Source organism: Chrysemys picta, chromosome 2 (assembly GCF_011386835.1).
Source record: "Chrysemys picta bellii isolate R12L10 chromosome 2, ASM1138683v2, whole genome shotgun sequence".
Lineage (NCBI taxonomy): Eukaryota > Metazoa > Chordata > Testudines > Emydidae > Chrysemys > Chrysemys picta.
Window position 1 is genome coordinate 84,035,292 of NC_088792.1, and position 20,719 is coordinate 84,056,010.

Below are 20,719 nucleotides of genomic sequence, written 5' to 3' on the forward strand. Positions count from 1 at the left end.
GTAGTGGCAGCCAGGGGGCTTTACGCACTGCCCCTGCCCCAAATGCCAGCTCTGCATCTCCCATTGGCTGGGAACTGCAGCCAATGGGAACAGCGGGGGTGGCGCCTGCAGATAGGGCCATGCGCAGAGCTGCCTGGCCACGCCGCCGAATAAGAGCCGGAGTGGGGACATGTTGCCACTTCTGGGAGTCGCCTAAAGTAAGTGCCATCCATAGCCTGCACCACTGACCCCCTCCCATGCCCCTGCCCCAGCCCTGATCCCACTTCCATCCTTCGAAGCCCTCAGCCCCAGCCTGGAGTCCCATCCTAAACGCCTCACCCCCAGCACCACCCTAGAGTCTGTACTCCCAGACAGAGCCCCCACAACCGCCCCTGAGCCAGGGTGAAATGAGTGAGGGAGGGTGTTGAGAGCAAGCGACAGAGGTAGGGGGGAAGGAGTGAGCGGGGGAAGGGCCTCGGAAAAAGGGCAGGGCAGGGGGCAGGGCAAGGTTGTTCGGTTTTGCGTGAGTAGGAAGTTGGCAACCCTACTTTCACCTGTTACAGAAAAGGGACTTTGAAAAGCTGCCAGTGCCATGACCGTAACAATCCGTAGCATTTTTCATTTATGAAGCATTATACAAACATCAACCAATTAAGGCCTGATCCTGACAGGTACTGAGCACCTGCAACTCCCACTGAAAACAGTACTGGCCTGACTCCTTCCCTGGCTTCAGTCAGTCATCATGGAAGGGAATGGGCCATAGTGTGAAGCAGCCACCATGTCTTAGCTATGTCCATTGCTATAGTAACTGGTGATTTCCCTTAAATCACTTGCAGGTTCAGATTGTTCACTGTCACAGCTGGGTTGGATATTTACACTTGTAACAAGATTTTTTTTAAATCCCCTCCTTCGGCAGTTCTGCTTCCAGTCAGCGTTATACTATTTCTCTGGCTCTTTTCAATGGTGTCACTGTCTTTCAGCCAGAAGTGTAGGGCTTGATCTTTGAAGGTGCTTGGCGCTCGAGGGGGAGGCACTGAGCACCCTCAACTCCTGTTGACTTCAGCAGAAGTTCAGAGTGCTCAATACTTTGAAGCATCATTGGATCAAGTCCCTCATGAAGAGGCTAATTCACTTTGTTGAGAGGGATCTTTCTTTTTCTTTCATAGGGTAAGAATCACTTACAGAGCACTGCATTCAGTACTCCTTGCTCCAGCGAGACTCCCATTAAGTTTGAAAGGAGCTTGGCAGAAGTTGGGTGAGAGTGAGGAATTTCGGTGCATACTCAAAGTGAGAGAGCTCCTGCTTTTTGATGGCCCCAGCAAAGCAGACCATTTTGAACTCCCATCTTGGCTATCATATACGGAAGAGCTCTGTTCTCGGCTCTTATCAGTGCAGTGAATTTTAAAGAGGGCTTTACGGAATCTTTCCCCAACAAACACATAGAGGAAGGGGTTCAGGCAGCTGTGAAGGAAGGCGATGCTCTGAGTTATCTGGAATCCGAGGTCAATGTTGTCAGAGGTTTTGCAGTCAGATATGACCATGGTGTAGGCGTTGATGGTTTTGACCAGCAAAATGCTGTTGTAGGGCAATTGGGAGAGAAGGAAAGCTGTGCTAATAATGATGATGATCTTTAATGATTTGTGCTTTTGGGATCTTTTGGCTTGAAGGAGGGTATGAATTATAAAAGCATAACAAGTAACCATGACGAAGAGAGGAAGGAGGAATCCTATTGTGATTTTCAAAGCTAGGACAGTAACTTTGACGGTTCGGGTCACTATGGTAGGGTATACCATCTTGCAAATAGTTGTATCATTAACTTGCTTAGATTCACTGTATACTATTTCTGGGATGCATAAGACTATTGCAATCAGCCAAACACCAAAGCAAACTAGTTTACTGCGCAGAAGCCTTTTTGGCATAGAGTTCTTAGCTTTCATGGCCTGGACAATTGTAATGTACCTGTCAAAACTAATGCATGTTAGAAATAATATACAACTGTAGAAGTTGATCTTGTACATGCTATTGACAATTTTACACATGACATTCTTAAAGATCCAGCCATGTGAAGCTGCTATTGCCCAGAAAGGGAGAGTGAGAACGAGGAGCAGATCAGCAATTGTCAGGTGCAGCAGGTATCTGTCAGTGATGCTCTTCCGGTATCTGTATTTGCAGTAGACGAGGATGACTAAGGCATTACCCACTGTGCCGATGCAGAATACAATGCCGAAAAATGCTGGCAGGAAAGTTTGAGCAAACTGCCGGGCGTGCCTTTTTTCACAAATGATGTCTGTGTGGTTAAACGGGTTGTCGTACGGAGGCAACACAAAATGACAACCCGTATAATAATCCAGGTTGGCTGAGTAATTCTGGATGGCCTGCAGGGGAACATCAGGTTAGTTTCATGCTGACAAAATCATTAAATAAGAAACAGTGAAGGTGGAATTTTTAATTAGTTTTGCAATAACCTGGGCAAATTTTCCACCACCAGAAATTGGAAATTTCATACCCTCCATTGGCTGTCGATCAGAGTAATGCCCAATAACCCCAATACATTTGAGTGCAGATAGTGCAGAGCAAAGGCCACCTATGAAATTGTGGCATCTTTAGTATCTAAACTATTGAAATGTGCCTACACCCAAAGTCTAAACATTTCACCATCAGGAAACTCCACGGAAACGGAAGCCCAATCTTGGTCTATCTCTGGGGGGGGAAATAGAGCCAATTTCCTTCTGGTGTAAATGGGTGCAGCTCCATTGACTTCAACAGAATTGTGGTCATTTACTCCAGCAGTGGATTTGGCCCACAGAGGATTTGGAGGTATAATGCCATTAATACAACAAATTAGATAAGTCTGGTGCCCTTTTGTTACCTTTGGGGTACTCTCAGCTAGGGCTTGATCCAGCACCTATGGTGTCAAGAGAAGCCTTTCCATTGATGTCAGTGAGTATTGGATCAGTGAATGTCTTGGACTGTCATAGTTCCATAACTCATTGCTTGGAAGCGAGATTCTGACATCTCTCCTTCACCCACAAGAAATGTTTTCTCCTTCAACGCAGGTTGTTTGTGATAGTCAGAAAGATCTAAATCAGCTCTGACCTATGGGGATTCCCCCAGTGCAGGAAGCTCCCTATGGATGTAAAGCCAATATGCCATCTCATCACAACTCTGCACCACCCAGCATAGCTGGTGTGCCAGGGCACAGAGGTGCAAGAAGGGCTATAGCTGATGTACCTTGCAAGTTGGTAATACAGATGGTCCCATAGCCAGCCAGTGCAGTTTAACTCAGACAGGGATGGGGTCAGGGTAGAACCAGACCCATAATCAGGGACCTAGAACAGGCAACATTCTGGCTTCCCCCTCTCTGCTGTGCCCAGAGGAAAGTGAGAGCAACAAAGAACATAGCAAACAGAGTCTATAGGAAACAGGCACAAGGCTAAAATTGCATAGCAGACACATCACTCTTGTGACCTTTTTGCTCTATTTGAACTTTTATTCCAAAAAGAATCCTCTGGGCCTGTCTCCTCTTGCTTAAATTGTGTAAATACAGAGTAACTGCACTGGAATCACTCAGCCATTTTCTGACTTGACTTGGACTGGTGTTGCATCAGTGGAGCTATTGCAGATTTACACCAGAGTAACAGAGATCAGACACTGGCCCAGTGGAGTCAGGCCTGTGTAAAACGGGTGTGTCATCAGAATCAGGCCATCTCTTTCTTACATATTATATATCTGATTTTATATATATAAAATAAGTAAATGATAGTGCCCTTTTAATGCAGCATTTCTAATCAGGGCATCGAGAAATCTTGCAAGAACAGGTTATTTCCAGAGTGAGCACCTGAATCTTCTGATGCTTCCCCATCTGTGGGGCATAGGTATGATCCTGCTATTAAATCATAGGTACAATCTATGCTCTTGCTGTGTGAATTTAGGCAAATCAATGACGTTCTCTGCTTCTCATTCCCCAGGCGAGAACCTCAGCAGGAGGAAGTTAACAGAGCTGCCCATTTACATCAGCTGAGGATCTGGCTCCCCAGCTATAAACTACAGACAATAATACTTAGCTCACTGGGGTGTTTCATGGTAAAGTGATTTAAGATCCTCACTTGGAAGATCCGATAGGAGAGCAAAGTACAGTTCTACTCTCAGCTCAGCAGGCAAATTCATGTCCAGCATCTTTTGGCTGAACAATACTACTAGTTTGCGTGAGCCGAGTGGTTTGATATGGCGGGAGCATCCATGACTGAACAGATGTTCATTGCTAGCTTGGACAGGACAACACAGTTCTAGAATATGTTCAGGGGAATGTGTTATTGCGCCTTAGGGAATGATGTCATATCCTAGGTCACAAACTGAAATGGGGGAAGTGAGAGAGATTATTCGGCAGTAGTAAATTTATACTCACCATGCTCGTAAATGCCATCTGCAGTCAGATCTTTATTCCGTCTTGAAAACAACACTATGAACTTGAGAGGGAATAAGGTGGGTAAGTGACATATAAAATACCGACCTTCAGACAGGACTGAGATGAGTGTAAAACCTAGGAATATTCACAGAAAGACTTCTCATCTGAGCCTGGGGGCCAGATTCTACTCTCCTACCTCACACGAGTTGTCCCTTTGAAATCCAGGGGACTGTGTGAGTGAGTAAGATGAGCAGGATTTTACCCTGCAGTTTTCAGTTATATTTGCAGCTTTCTTTTCGTAACGCACGTTTTCCAAAAACAAACCTCTCTAAATATGCTCAGGCATTTACATTTGCTTTTAACAGCATACTGGCTGCAGCTTTTCAAGTACTCCGGGCAGGTTAAACATTTTTAATGGCTAGGATTACTTCTGTTTCGTTTTCAATAAGCTGTACAGACCCTGGGTTCACACTTTTCTTAAAAAACTGTTAATTGAAACTAACATAACTTTCCAAAAGCTCCTGGGAGTGAAAAAAAAATCTCAAATTATCTTTCACAACTAACAAGGAAATCCACCTATCTTCATTAACAGCCTCTAGTTTAAAAACACCTCCATTTTCTGCTATGACTGGTTATCTAATCTTTTTCGTTCCCTCTGGGAAATGTCTTTTTCTATAGGCTGTGATCTCTACTTGGGATTATTTCAATTTTAGTCATTGATGGCCAGGAACCATGTAAAACCCAAGGATGGACAGGAATGGATCTAAGGAATTGACAATCCTACATTCAAGCAGGGATAAACTAAACTAGTGCAAATCATGGCTTTCCTTGTCTACAGTTGGTTTGCACTAGTGCAGCTATGCACCAATGAGGGAATCCCAAACACAGAGAAGACCTAGAGTTTTCCCCTTAAATACTATTAGCCACTCAGCAGGTGACCACACACTCACTGGATCTCAGTGGAAATCACTCAGGAAGTTCAGAGTGTCACTTGTTCCCGCATCTTTGAAAATAGGTCACACTACAAACTGGTTTCATTGTGTAGCCGGAGCTGACACATAAAACCGATGCCCACAACAGTGAAGGTACATTAAATAGTGCTTGTTCCAAGAGGCCGTGACCCATGAAAATAAAGAAAAAAACTTCTCATCTGTGCTTACTATAAAATCCCTTCTGATCTCATTACTGGTGGGTGGTAATCCATCATCCAATCCCTCACTATATTATCACTAGCTGTGCTATTAATTTTTATTGAGACAAGAATCTCATTCCATTTGTGTGTGTGTGTATACATATATATATATTAAACATTACCATTATCCTTAGGTCTAAAATCTTTTATGCTTGCCCTCAGCCCAAAAGAGAAGGTTTGAAGAAAATCCACTCATCCTTTTTGTCATTAGACAAGGGTCAAAAAACAACACTTCTTTCATGCATTATTTGGATACTTTTTTTCACCCAACTCAAAATAATTTTGTTATAAAAGTACTAACTTTGGAACTGATCTGGCCACCTTTTGTCATCATGGGGGTGCTACTTATGTGAATATTTGTAACTTCCAGGTAAGGTTTACAAATGGAGTCTTTGCATGTATATCACTATAGCTTTGACAAGATCAAGTAAAAAAATTACAAAAGAACAGAATTTAAAGTCATGAAAAATATATGCTCTAGTAATTTTAATCATATAGAGCGCCTGAGACTGAGAGGTGACAAGCAGCAGAATGGCTGTTAAGTCAATCAGAGCCAACTACTTCATCATGATCAATTTGATCCCCTTTTGGATGCTTGTCTGCAATTCTGCGGTTTGAAAGAAAATACACAGTGAGAATCCTGTCAATTAAACAACTAGAAGTGTGATGTGACCCTTTCCAATTACTATCTGTCATTATCCAAGCCAAAATGTAACAATGTGTCCTCTCTCTGCTGCATTTTGTTTGTTCAAAAGCTTCTGAGCAAGTGGGAATCTCCCAAGTGAGCTGTAATTGACAAAATTATTTTCGGAGGGCCAGGTTCGAATCTCAATCACACTGGTGGTGATTCGTAGTAATCCCACTGAAACTGATGTGCACCAGGGATAATTGCAAGAAAAATGTGTCTATCCCGGTGAAGTCATGTAGCTCCTGATTGCCTTGTTTGCTCTTAGTATCGATTCCAAAATGTCACTGTAAATCCTTTTGGGGTGCACACGGGTAGCTTGGCTGGGCTGATTGCAGCAGCCTTGGGCACCCCAGCAATTACTTTTAACAGTAAATATTTTAAAGGAAACAGTAAATAGTCGTTACAAAAGGATGAGTTAAAAATTGAATTTACTGCTCGCCAAGAGAGGTGGTGTGTCACAGAGACTCATCTCCACTGCAGCAGCATGTGGAAAATAAACAGAAAACTCTTAACCCTCATGCCAGGGAGAGGATGGGAGAGAACTGGGCACTTACCAGCGGCTGTAGCTCCTTATCGAGTCAGTCTGTCAGTCACTGCACTGGTGACCCCAGGTGAACGTGTGCTCCTAGGACTTCAGCAACTCCTGGGAAGTGTTTGTCATTCAGTGCGAGTCTAGGAGGACATATGGCTCCAGGACTCTGGGTTGAGTGAATCTGTGGCTGCCTTTATTTATCTGTGGCTTGAGTCGGTTGCAGCCTCATAAATGAGGCAAACCACTCCTCACCTGAGTTCCAGTAAGCCACACCCTGATGTTTTCTTCATGCTGCACGAAGGATGTTCTTAGTCTTTCCCCTGCCCCCTCTTTGGGGTAAGTAGTTGGATCCCTGATGCCTGAATGTTTTTCTGCCTGTTAGCATCTGTCTGCTCATACAACAGTTAATGCAGGACAAACCAGAAATGTCCAGTGCCATGGCTGCCCCCTCCACGGGCACTGGTGAGAACAACTGAGCCCGAGGGAAGGGTGAGAACGAATGAGTTGCAGCCATAGTCCTGACCTCGCTACACTGGCCAGTTCATCTGGCTTGGAGTGCATGGGAGCATACCCTGCACCCGCTGTGGGAGGCCCTGTTTTGTCCTTCCACAGGGGCTCTGCTGTACAGAGTAAAGGCCAGGCAGGGAGGCTAGTCCAAGCTGTTGTAATGTCTGCTTTCTTCCAGCCCACTTGACATGTGTGCTAGGGGCTGCCAAATTCTGGTGGACAGGCAGTAGTATGATTTGCTGAGGAGAGGAGTAGAGCACTTACTGGGGCTCTGCTCAGGCATTTCCTCACACGGAGGTGGGCTGGTCTTTGATTGCAACATGCCTCAGTACCAGCATAGCCCCAATGCCCAACTATGATTCTTTTCATCGGCAGAGAGGTGGGGCTAGGCAGGTCGACTTGCATCGGTTCAGGGTCTGGCAGGACAACTGGGGCCCCAGGAGACAGAAGAATTCTGCCCTGTGGATATCATTTTTCTTGGGCTCGCTTCGTTAGCCAATCGTGAGTCCTAATGCACAGACCAATTAAGGATCCCAGACGAGGCGGAGGTTCCACCTGTGCTAACTCACTTTGATAGAGTTGTTGAGGCCCTGCCTGAAGTGGTGTTCCTGGGCAGCCTCATTCCAGTGGGGATCTGCAGCCAGACATCAGCGTCCCACTGCATATTTGGCGACAGACCAGAGGGCTTAGAGAGCAGCTTCTGCAGTACGTTCTCAATTAGGGCTATCGAAGACACCTGCCATTGCCTGTACAAAGTAGTCCAAGTGTTCAAAGTGAGGGCTGGACCCCTCCAGGAGAGGGGATGCCCACATCAGGGCCTTTGTGGTGAGCAAGTTAGTACCAATCCTACTGATCTGTGGGGTACAAATGTGGCTGTAAGATGAACTGGAGATGACATTGGTTAAGGAACCTATGAAACTTGGCATAATAGCTGTTGAACTTGTCGGGTAGAAGCAGCTTGGTCATTTAGAAAGTGGATGTGAGAATTGCAGGGACAGAAGACAATCCCTGGTATTGTACTGGGCCTGCAGGGGTGCATTCTGCTGACTGAATTCTGTGACCTGAGCCCGCAGTTCCCCAACAATGTCCAATAAGGCGGATTAGACTCCTGCAGTTGCCCTTCTGTAGGGGAGCTCCACGCTATGGGGCGAAGGCCCCTCCTATCGTCTACTGGGCTGCTCAAACTGTTACACTCCGAGGTTTAGGCGTTGCAAGCTAGTGGTCGGAACAGGAGTCTTGCCTAGTGGTCAGAGCAGAATCTAAGCGCAGATCGGGAGGTGTGGTCAGAGGACAAGCCAACGGTCAGAGACAGAAGTCGGGAGCCAAAACAGAACCAAAGGGCAGAGCAGGTGTCATAGTCAAGAGACTAGCCAGTGCTTTGAGCCAGGAATCAGGAGGTCTGAGGAAGGCAGGGACTAGGGCAGCACCAGGGAGAGACACTGGTTAGAACAAGGGCTGGTACAAGAAGCGGGTCTGGCACAGCTGCAGGCATGGAACACATTGAACAGACACTGTGCTACTGTTGCTATCAGACTTTAATAGAGATCTGTTGGCTCTTCTGTCCAATCTGGGAGTACAGTCACTCAGTAAGGGTTCATTGGGCCCAGCCAAGCTCATTGGGTTACTAGGTGACTGTGCAAGGAGCCACCTGAGTTCCTGACAGTGTTGCCCCTCTAGCGTTTAATCCATCGTGAAGCTAAAAGCCTACTACCACTCCTCGCTAATGGAGTTCCTTCTTTAAAGTGGTGGATGTCTGTGCATTGGTGAAGGTGACACATTCAAGCCCTGTTGATGACCTGTGGTGGGGTTTGTTGCACTTAGCTGCTTTCTCTGCACTGCTGCTAGCCTCAACCCCATCATCCCCCTTATTGTAAAGTTCTATGGAATTTCATAGAAAATAAACTTTTCTAGAGCTGTTTGGAACTGGCCTATAGGGTGTTTGAGAGAATGAAATCTTTGCTATACAGCTAGGATGGTTCAGAAAACCATAAAGAGAGATCATGCTCTATTACATTTTTTAAATTTTTGCAGAAATGTCTATAATACCCTGTTAGTTTCCTACATATTAAAATCTACAGGATTTTCCCATAAAAATGGCAGCATAACTGCCTCAGTTGGCACGTTACTGTTGGCTCCTGTAACACCTCTGATGGAGGCAATGGAGTAAGTAGGCAAAGTTAATACATCTTAGAGTAGCATTAACTTACATGGGAACTGTCCATGTGTGTTCCATGACTTTCAGTGGGGAACATGGTGCAGACAGGCTGCTTTCAGACTCCTTTTCCTCTGCCTCTCCACAGCCCCCAACCCGGTATTTCACAGGCTACTCCAATATGTGAAATTGATGCAGAGGCTTTACTTCCCTTACTGCACCACTTTTTGCACAAACTATGAGGTCTTCCACTCCACTCACTGTAGCATGTAATGGAGAGATGCATATGGGGGTGGGAGGGTTGGGTCTATGATAATTTGATGTTCAATATATTCCTGTTCCTGGTTCATTCACAATTTCCAATAGGTTCAGAAGATTTGCTGTTTTATCATGAAGATATTTCTTGTAAAAGTATTCTGTCATGGACCAGCATTTTGAGTGATATTGTCAGAATAATGACACATTTATAGAACACTTTGCAGTCCAGATCCGGTATCAATTTCACTTCCCTCTGTCAGGGTAGGAGGGCAGCTTTGAAATCTGCCCGCAGCTCCACAGGAAACCGATGCACAAAGGCTGCTGAGGAGATGTACTGAATCTGTGTATTCCCCAACTACTCTGGTCTCACATGCTCTCTGGACAATGGCAACCACTTTTGAGGCTATGCTGGCCCCCTGAAGTGGGGAAGTTGTTGTCACCACAATCTTCTCCCTCCCTCCCCCACCGGAGCAGACTTTCTCTCTCAGTCTCTTTAGTCATGGTTGACTACTTGCTTGCACAGGTTTTTATCCTACATCTTCAAAGCACAGTAAAAACGATCGCTAAGAAACTGGACATTAGAATGTTTTCATGACCATGTGCGTAGTAGGGAGGTGAGAGCTGTGGTGCAGGAACATCAAGACGAGTGAAGCTGGTATCAGTGTAGACTTACCTGTCTGCTGGTAAATGCTGTGTCTTCCATTAAATATCTAAATATCTTGCAGCCCTTATCCACTTTGTTGTTGTGCTCAGTCTTGTCTAGGGGTTCTCCTGTCACCCAACTGTAACTTGATTGATTTCGATGGACTCATCTCTTGGTTCACAGTACCATCATTCAGAGAGGAATCTGACCTGTACAACACAGTTCATTATTTTACTCTCACTGTGAGTTTCCTCACTCTTACTCAGGGGAAACAGGTCTTGGAAGTAAGGCATTGGATATGGGACAAGGTTTGAGCTTGATTCCTGGAAGTGTCCAGATTTCCTGGTAAGTCACTTAAATTTCTCTATGCCTCAGTTTCCCATTTGTAAAAATAGAGATAGCAATGATTCATAGACTCATAGACTCATAGACTTTAAGGTCAGAAGGGACCATTATGATCATCTGGTCTGACCCCCTGCATGATGCAGGCCACAAAGCCATCCCTACCCTTTCCCTTGACTCTGCTGTTGAAGTCCCCAAATCCTGTGGCTTAGAGACTTCAATTGGCAGAGAATCCTCCAGCTAGCGATCCCTGCCCCATGCTGCGGAGGAAGGCGAATCTGCCAATCTACCCTGGAGGAAAATTCCTTCCCGGCCCCAAATATGGCGATCAGTAAAACCCCGAGCATGTAGGCAAGAGTCTCCAGCCTGACCCTCGTTAGCCATTATACTATTTACCTTTCTCCTACTCTTTGTCTATCTTCTCTATTTGCACGCCACCCCTCATGTGCTCTCGAGTTTTTATAGCATGTTAGAAGGGAGACTATGGGGGGCTCAGGAAATAATCTATGAGAATTTAAACCCTGATAAGGAGAGAATCAGCTTCCCTCCTGCCTGCCCATCCATTTGGGGCCAGGAAACCTTCCTTCCCACCATTGCTAGAGTTCAGGGGGGACTGAGACCCTGTGAACAGAAATTCTGGAGAGAGGCCTTTAGCACTTCAGTACCTGGACGAAGACATTGCCTTAGAGGCAGGGGGCAAGGCTCAATTCATCACCGGTGATTGGTGAGCCTTTGGGGGAGGGGCTTATTTCCCATCAGCCACCTCTACCCAAAATGAATCTGTCATAGAATCATAGAATCATAGAATATCAGAGTTGGAAGGGACCTCAAGAGGTCATCTAGTCCAACCCCCCTGCTCAAAGCAGGACCAATTCCCAGCTAAATCATCCCAGCCAGGGCTTTGTCAAGCCGGGCCTTAAAAACCTCCAAGGAAGGAGACTCCACCACCTCCCTAGGTAACGCATTCCAGTGTTTCACCACCCTCCTAGTGAAATAGCTTTCCTGATATCCAACCTGGACCTCCCCCACTGCAACTTGAGACCATTGCTCCTTGTTCTGTCATCTGCCACCACTGAGAACAGCCGAGCTCCATCCTCTTTGGAACCCCCCTTCAGGTAGTTGAAGGCTGCTATCAAATCCCCCCTCATTCTTCTCTTCTGGAGACTAAACAATCCCAGTTCCCTCAGCCTCTCCTCATAAGTCATGTGCTCCAGACCCCTAATCATTTTTGTTGCCCTCCGCTGGACTCTTTCTAATATTTCCACCTCCTTCTTGTAGTGTGGGGACCAAAACTGGACACAGTATTCCAGATGAGGCCTCACCAATGTCGAATAAAGGGGAACGATCAGGTTCCTCGATCTGCTGGCAATGCCCCTACTTATACAGCCCAAAATGCCGTTAGCCTTCTTGGCAACAAGAGCACACTGTTGACTCATATCCAGCTTCTCGTCCACTGTGACCCCTAGGTCCTTTTCTGCAGAACTGCTACCTAGCCATTCGGTCCCTAGTCTGTAGCAGTGCATGGGATTCTTCCGTCCTAAGTGCAGGACTCTGCACTTGTCCTTGTTGAACCTCATCAGGTTTTTTTCGGCCCAATCCTCTAATTTGTCTAGGTCCCTCTGTATCCGATCCCTACCCTTTAGTGTATCTACCACGCCTCCTAGTTTAGTGTCATCTGCAAACTTGCTGAGAGTGCAGTCCACACCATCCTCCAGATCATTAATAAAGATATTAAACAAAACTGGCCCCAGGACCGACCCTGGGGGCACTCCGCTTGAAACCGGCTGCCAACTAGACATGGAGCCATTGATCACTACCCGTTGAGCCCAACGATCTAGCCAGCTTTCTATCCACCTTACAGTCCATTCATCAAGCCCATACTTCTTTAACTTGGCGGCAAGAATACTGTGGGAGACCGTATCAAAAGCTTTGCTGAAGTCAAGGAATAACACATCCACTGCTTTCCCCTCATCCACAGAGCCAGTTATCTCATCATAGAAGGCAATTAGGTTAGTCAGGCACGACTTCCCGTTCGTGAATCCAGGCTGACTGTTCCTGATCACTTTCCTCTCCTCTAAATGTTTCATAATTGATTCCTTGAGGACCTGCTCCATGATTTTTCCAGGGACTGAGGTGAGGCTGACTGGCCTGTAGTTCCCCGGATCCTCCTTCTTCCCTTTTTTAAAGATGGGCACTACATTAGCCTTTTTCCAGTCATCTGGGACCTTCCCCGATCGCCAGGAGTTTTCAAAAATAATGACTAATGGCTCTGCAATCTCACCCGCCAACTCCTTTAGCACCCTCGGATGCAGCGCATCCGGCCCCATGGACTTGTGCACGTCCAGTTTTTCTAAATAGTCCCGAACCACTTCTTTCTCCACAGAGGGCTGGTCACCTTCTCCCCATGCTGTCCTGCCCAGTGCAGCAATCTGGGAGCTGACCTTGTGCGTGAAGACAGAGGCAAAAAAATCATTGAGTACATTAGCTTTTTCCAAATCCTCGGTCACTAGGTTGCCTCCCTCATTCAGTAAGGGGCCCACACTTTCCTTGATTTTCTTCTTCTTGCTAACATACCTGTAGAAACCCTTCTTGTTACTCTTAACATCTCTTGTTAACTGCAACTCCAAGTGTGATTTGGCCTTCCTGATTTCACTCCTGCATGCCTGAGCAATATTTTTATACTCCTCCCTGGTCATTTATCCAATCTTCCACTTCTTGTAAGCAACTGCTGTCATAGCTACTGCTGTCTATGACTTCTGTCCTGATGAATATGTATATGCCACAATAGGAGTAAATCTTCAAAAGAGCCCCAACCCAGCCTGCACTTGTGTGCCCACAACCCCCTGCACACACACAACTCAAGTGCTAACATTTACACACAATGGCAATAGAGTGTGTCACTTGCACAGCAGCTAATAGAATTGATATGCACAAACCCCATCATTCTTATCCCCACCTGTAGATGCCTCTTTTTGAAAATTTGACTCAGCTGTGAGAAGGTTTATTCTTTGACAACAAGAAGGTGATTTGGCCTGTGCTGGGATTTTGTTGAGAGCCCAAGCAAAGGCAGCAGTAAAGAAAAAAAGCCAAACAACAGATTGAGGGGGAGGGTTAAAAATGTCATCAGTTTCTTAAAATTTAGGGTAATTGAGCAAGTTTGGTAGTTGTTTCATCTACGGTAACAACTAATGTTGTGAATAAAGCTGAACATTTCTCCTTGGCCTGGGTACAGTAGTTATTAAAATTCAGCATTTGCCATTTGTTACCAAACAGTAATCTCCAAGATACCACAGTCACCCCCATACTTAGAGTAGGAAATAACCATGGGAATGGTGTGATATCTACTTCAAATGTTGCTTTTTGATGGCAAACAATGAATTCATTACAGTATAACATTATACCACAGATCACGGTTAGCTCTTTGCTCAGATGATTTCTCCTGATTCTAAACAGTGATATATCAGACCAACTCCAGTGGAGATACTGTGGACAAGACAATGAGCTGAGGATCTAAGTATATAGATGTGAAATATATCACTGTAGTCAAGCAGTCTGACAGTGTGTCAAAGTGTGATACAATACACCCCTGACCGACATAAGTTTCCCTGGCAAAAGCGCCGGTGTGGACAAGTGCTATTTTGGCAGGAGAGGCTCAGCTGCCAACATAGCTACCACCAGTCGTTGGGGGTGGTTAAATTATGCCGGTAGGACAGCTTTCTACTGCCATCATCGAGCGGCTACACAGGAGACCTTACAGCAGCCCAGCTGTAGTGGTACAGCTGTTCCAATGTAAGGTTTGTAGTGTAGATACAGCCTTAGGTTCCCAACGTTGGCACACATGTAGTTTGCTTGTTCACTGACAATGTGAGCTTTAGGGTTAATTACCCCCAAAATCCCCAGGACAGAGCACCATGTGACATTTAGTAGAACGGCTGCTCATTTTCACTTGCTCTATACATCTTTTTTTCCTTAAAAATCCATTTCTCGGTATGGATGACGTTAGCATGGTAAGTAACTTAAATAATAAGGTGGGTGAGGTAATGTCTTTTACTGGATCAACTTCTGTTGGTGAGAGACAAGCTTTCAATCACACTGAGCTCTTCTTCAGGTCTGGGAAAGGTACTCAGAGTATCACAGCTAAATACAAGATCAAACAGATTGTTTAGCATAAGGTGTTAGTGCATATTCTAAGGGTCCATTCAAGATGACGTGGCCCATTAACCCCACTGTAGTCAATGACCAAAAAGAGGGGTTAAATGGGTTACAATTGCTGTAATAAACCATAAAAATCCGGATTCTTTATTAAGACCATGATTTTCAGTGTCAGGCAAAGTTACAAATTTAAGATCCAAACTCGTCTTTGGAATTTAAGATCCCAGCTCGTCTTCGGACGGTGTTGTGCAGGTTTCCTTTGAGGACTGGTAAATCAGATATGGAGTAATCACTTTGGGAAAAAGGTGTTTTTTGTCTTTTAGCATTTTGCTGTCTGAGTTCATAAAAGAGTTTAGTGATTGTCTGGTTTCACCCACATAGTTTTTGTTGGGGATTTTAGTGCCTTCAGTGAGATATACCGCATGTTGTGATAGGCATAAGTAGGACCCAAGGATCCTGAAAGGTGTGTTGTTGTGGGGGTGTTGATCAGTGTAGCAGTGGAATATGTCTTCAGGTTTTGCACCTGTTGTTCTGGCAGGGTTTGGTGCCACTTTGAGTTGGTGTGGCCTGGTCTGTGGGCAGCTGTTTCTCATGATGAGCTTAGAGAGGTTAGGGGTTTGTTTGAAGGCCCAAAAAGGAGGTTCAGGAAAGATTTCTTTCAGGATGGAGTTCCCCTTCAGTATGGGTTGTAGATGTTTGATGATACCCTCTATGGATTCCATGATGGGGTGGTGTGTGACAACTAGGGGTGTGCAGTTGGAGTGGATTTTATATCTGTATTGAAGCAGATTCTCTCAGGGTATTTGGGTGGCCTGTTCCCTGGTGTGATCTGCTTCTCAGGTGGTGTGTCCATGTTTAGTGAAGGCATGTTAAGGTGTATATCCCAGACTTTCTGCTTGGAGCATATTCTGTGGTATCTGAGGGACAGCCAGTAAAGCTTGCTTTTCTTACATTTTATAGGTGTCATTCTTTTTGTTTAATACACAGCTAGAGATAAGGATGTGTCAGTAATGAATGAATGTAGGCACCATTCAGCAAAACACTGAAGCACATGCTTATTAGGCTTCCAATAGTAACACTTGTACAAATGTTCTCCCTTCTCAATAGGGTGGCAACCACCAGCAAAAGGCTCAGGAATTCCAACTGTATTTCAGGAATAACTTCCATTGTAAATATATTTTGTTGTACACACACACACGCGCGCGCACACACACACACACACACACACACACACACACTCTTGTTGCTCTAAGGAAGGTATACGTCTAAATATCTCTTCCAAACCTAGAGTAGAGGTAGAGCTTTGAAACCAAGTTCTGTTTTGATTTTTCAATTCCAGGTACTTATTCCTATGACCGGATGCAACTCTCATAAGGAAACTATCAAAGGGCAGGTGAAAGTGAGAAATTGTGGTATCTATGTACTGATATTTGCTAATACCTTCTCTAGTTAGGTAGAGTTTGAGTGTAGAGATTGAAATGAGTGTTTCATCACTTGTAGACATTGTTAGACTGGCTATTAAGAAAAAGGGGTTAAAAATTGGTTTAGTGGCCTGAGTTTCAGATTTTGTTAATGATAGTTTCCCGTGATTCTATAACATTGTTCCATCCTTCGATCCTCTTAAACTCTGAGAGGGTAAACAACAGAATTTACTGCATGATTATGTTCAGCCAATTGAGTCCAGATTGTTTTCTTGTAGTTAATGCCCCTACTGCATCCAATCCTGCAGTCCTAACTCACACAAAACTTCTCAAAGTCCAATGGATGTTTGCTTAAGTAAGGATTGCAGGATTTGACCAGCTATCATGATCTGATTTTTACCTGAGATAAACTAACACAATCTGCTGTTGTGGGGTTGTTGTTTTTTGTTTGTTTGTTTTTATTTGTACAGCTTTTATCTCAAAAAGAGTATTTTATCTCTTGACTGTTGAACGACCTGTGATCTATGATGGTAGTGATTTTCCATAGCTTTGAAAATATGCTGGTATTTTTAATTATATTTTTAAGAAATGCTATTATTCATATGTGTATGAAAGCACTGAAATTACCACTGCTAGAACACCCGTTAAAGCTATGCAGTAGTTATAAAACAAAGTATGTACAGTACTTTCTAAAAACAAGAAAGAAACCTTCACAGGAACTCGTATGTTTCAATACTGTGCAGAGACTGCTCAAAAGCCAGCTTGTTCTAGCGGTGTGGTCAAAAACTATCCATTAAAAAAAAATTTCAACAAAAGTTTTTTTTTTTTTTACAAAATTTAAAATGTTGATGTTTTTGTCAAAAAAAAAAAACCAAAATTTAATTGGCTGAAAACTAAAAGACATTTTTTTGTTGTTGTTGAAAAGTTTGGATTTCCCCCCCCTGAAAATATTTGATAAATATGAAAAAAAAATCTCAAAATTTTCAATGGGGAAAACACATTTTCTGGTCAACTCAAAATTATAAGAAAATGCAACTATGCAATTCTTCAGACTTTACAGATAGGTATCACTAGAAGATCATTTTTATCTTATTTCAGACTTATAAGCAAGAAATATACTTTTTTGAGATTCAGTTTAGGTTTAAAATGTTTAAGTGGGTTTTAAAAAATGGTCTGACTTGTAATACCAGTTCTTCTTCGAGTGCTTGTTCATATTGATTCCAATTAGGTGTGCACACACCGCGTGCACAATCGTCGGAAGATTTTCACCCTAGCAACACTCGGTGGGTCGGATGAGGCGCCCCCTGGAGTGGCGATTTTATGGCACCGGATATATACCCCAGCCGGCCCAGCGCTTCCTCAGTTCCTTCTTACTGCCCGTGACGGTCGTTGGAACTTGTGGAGTGCGGCTTAGCTGAACTCCACTTCCCTAGCTTCTAGTGTAGTACTCGTTTATAGTTGTCAATAGTTTTAAAAGTAGTTGTTATTAGTTCTTTAGTAGTTGTTAATAGTTATTGTTCTTAGTGTAAATAGTTGGGGTTAAGGGGCTTCTCCCCTTCCCGCCCTCCCGGTACCCGGGCTGATGCCTAGGTCTCCGGGTTTCAAACCGTGCTCGGCCTACCTTAAACCAATGCCTATGGTTGACCCCCACGACTCTTGCTTGAAGTGCCTGAGTGAATCCCATCAATCCGATAAGTGCCACATTTATAAGCCATTTAAGCCTTGGACTAAAAAGGAGCGGGACTTTAGCCTGAAGCAACTCCTTATGGAAGCGGCACTTAGCCTGATGTCCTCGGCTCCACACCGAGCTCCGGCGTTGACTTCGTCGGTTCAAAGTGCGCCTGCAGCACCGGCAGGGTCAGCACCACGTCTGGACACTGGCAAAGACTCCCGGCACCAGACGTCTCTGGCACCTCAACCAGCGTGGCATCGCTCGCTGTCCCCGGGTCCGAAGAAGCAGCATAAACAATCTGCTGCCCCCTGCAGTTGCCGGCACCGCCTGTGCCTCCCTCGGAGCCGCATCCCATGTTGGACCGTCCCGCAAAGGCACCAACCCTGGTACCGTTGACTCCGGCGCCACAAGGGCCGTCGATTCCAGTGCACATGGTGCGTACCGTGATCGAGCTCAGGCTGCCGTCCACTCCGGAGACTGTCTCCACGGCACATGACCTGATTGCGCTCACCGAGCCGAGACTGTCGCAGCCTTCGATACTGCTGGTACGGGCTGTTCCGTCAAAAGGAAAACCCTCCATGCTGCGTCCTCCGTCGCAGAGTGAGACAGGACGGCACTGATCCCAGTCCCAATCCCGGTCACGGTCCCGATCCAGAGGCTGGTCTCATTCACGGCACCGGTCACACTCGCGGCGCCGCTCCGCCTTGTGAAGATTTACTTCCCGGTATGGTCAGTACCGGTCCTGCTCCTGGCATCGATCCTGACACCGGTCCAAGAGCCGATCTACTTGGAGTTGATCCCAGCACCGTTCCACCCATAAATCTTCATCGACAGGGCCGGCTCCAGGCACCAGCTTGTCAAGCAGGTGCTTGGGGCGGCCGCTCGGGAGAGGAGCGGCATGTCCAGCTATTCGGCGGCAATTCGGCGGACGGTCCTTCACTCCGCTTCGGAGCGAAGGACCTCCCGCCGAATTGCCGCCGCAGATCGCGATCACGGCTTTTTTTTTTTTTTTTTTGGCTGCTTGGGGCAGCCAAAACCCTGGAGCTGGCCCTGTTCATCGAGGTCCAGATCTGCCTCCCGGCACCAATATGACCACCAGTCCCGATCAAGATCGCAGTACCATTCGAGACCACGGCGCCGATCTCCATCTCCATGGCGCAGTGCGGTACCACACAACAAGGCAACCCAGCATACGCACTCGGCTCCACATTGGCCATCCCGTTCCACCTCGAGGTCGTCCCAGGGAGAATGTGGCTACTATCTCCAGGACCAAGATGTGGACAGTGCTAGCCAATGGCATGATGAGGGACAGGATCCTGGTCAGGGACCTCTGCAATGGTCCTTTTGGACCCGTTGGGCTTACCATCAGGCCCAGGGTGTCCCCTCAGAGGCTTCTTGCTCTGTCCACTCTGAGCCCCTGGTACCGGAGGCCACTGTGAGTCGCCCCCCCGCCGGTGGTTCAGAGGCGACGGCCCTGCCCCCAGTTCAGGCCCCCATGCCCCTAGCATGGTGGACCTAGTGCAGCCGGACCCTCCCCAGCAAGACCTTCCCCAGGACCCCTTAGTCCCAGGAGTATCCCAGGTGTTTCCATACCTCAATGACTGGCTCATTCGGGTTGCTCCAAGGACCAGGTGCAATCTCATGTTCAGTTCACCATGAGCTTGTTCAGACAGCTGGGCCTGCTGGTCAAGGTCGAAAAGTCCACTTTGGAGCTGAGCCAAAGAATAGACTTCATCGGAGCAGTCCTAGATTCAAGACTCGCCCGTGTGTGCCTACCGCATGCGTGCTTTCAGTCCATAGCGAGCATTATCCATGGCTTCCAAAGCTTCCCGACCTCGACAGCACAGACGTGCCTCGTTCTCCTGGGACACATGGCATCTTGTACCTTTGTGACCAGACACACCAGACTGCGCCTCCATCCACTTCAGGCCTGGCTCTCAACCGTATACCACCCAGGTCGGGACAGCATGGGCACAGTGATCACGGTACCTCCAGAAATCTTAACCTCCCTGGACTGGTGGCTGAACCCCAACTCAGTATGCGAAGGGGTACCATTCCATGCCCCACAGCCCTCCCTGGCTCTAACCATAATCTTTGAGTTGGGGCGCTCACCTTGCGGACCTTCGCACACAAGGCCTTTGGTCCTCACAAGAGATATCCCTGCACATCAATGTACGGGAGCTGAGAGCAGAGCACCTGGCTTGTCAAGTGTTCCACAAGCACCTTCAGGGACATTGTGTTGCAGTTTTCACAGACAACACAACGGCCATGTTTTATATCAACAAACAAGGGGGAGCGCGATCGTTCCCCCTCTGTCAGGAAGCCATTCACCTGTGGGAATTATGCATAGCCCACTCGATCCACCTGGTGGCGTCATTTCTCCCAGGAGTCCAGAACACCTTGGTGGACCGCCTCAGCAGATCCTTCCAGGTTCACAAGTGGTCGATTCGCCCGGACATCATCCACTCTGTTTTCCAGAAGTGGGGGTTTCCCCAGATAGACCTATTTGCCTCTCGCGAGAATCGGAAGTGCCAGGTGTTCTGCTCTCTCCAGGGACGCTCCCCAGGTTCCCTGTCAGACGCCTTCCTGATACCGTGAAAAGACCGCCTGTATTATGCCTTTCCTCCATTCCCATTAGTCCACAGCCCTTCTCAAGTTGCGCAGAGACCGGGCCCACTTAATTTTGATCGCCCCGGCATGGCCCAGGTAGCATTGGTATACCACTCTCCTCGATCCGTTGGTGACCACTCCAATCCCACTTCCGTTGTGGCCGGAC

General features: G+C 46.3%; 1 protein-coding gene and 1 long non-coding RNA gene across 3 annotated transcripts in view; one reads left to right on the top strand and one right to left on the bottom strand.

Annotated features, from left to right (window-relative positions):
* The window catches only part of LOC122172262 (uncharacterized), a 113,358-nt gene that overhangs the window by 6,180 nt on the left and 86,459 nt on the right, over positions 1 to 20,719 (top strand). The gene's annotated exons all lie outside the window — the stretch shown is intronic.
* On the bottom strand, positions 845 to 18,523 carry LOC112061666 (C-C chemokine receptor type 9-like). The gene is made up of 3 exons (XM_065582372.1): positions 18,334 to 18,523; positions 16,899 to 16,960; positions 845 to 2,354 (listed from the first exon to the last, which is right to left on the bottom strand). Exons 1-3 carry the CDS (start codon positions 18,521 to 18,523, stop codon positions 1,158 to 1,160), a joined length of 1,449 nt encoding a protein of 482 aa, XP_065438444.1. The 3' UTR covers positions 845 to 1,157.

Bases quoted from the DNA above. Each gene is read 5' to 3' on its own strand.
- LOC112061666 (XM_065582372.1), bottom strand. From the start codon at position 18,523: ATGGAGGGTTTTCCTTTTGACGGAACAGCCCGTACCAGCAGTATCGAA. The intron at 16,961-18,333 runs GTACCAGGGTTG...TCTTGTTTTTAG, and splicing joins TTGTGGCGCCGGAGTCAACG to AAAGTACTGTACATACTTTG. The intron at 2,355-16,898 runs GTAATTTCAGTG...GTTCCCCTGCAG, and splicing joins TAACGGGTGTTCTAGCAGTG to GCCATCCAGAATTACTCAGC.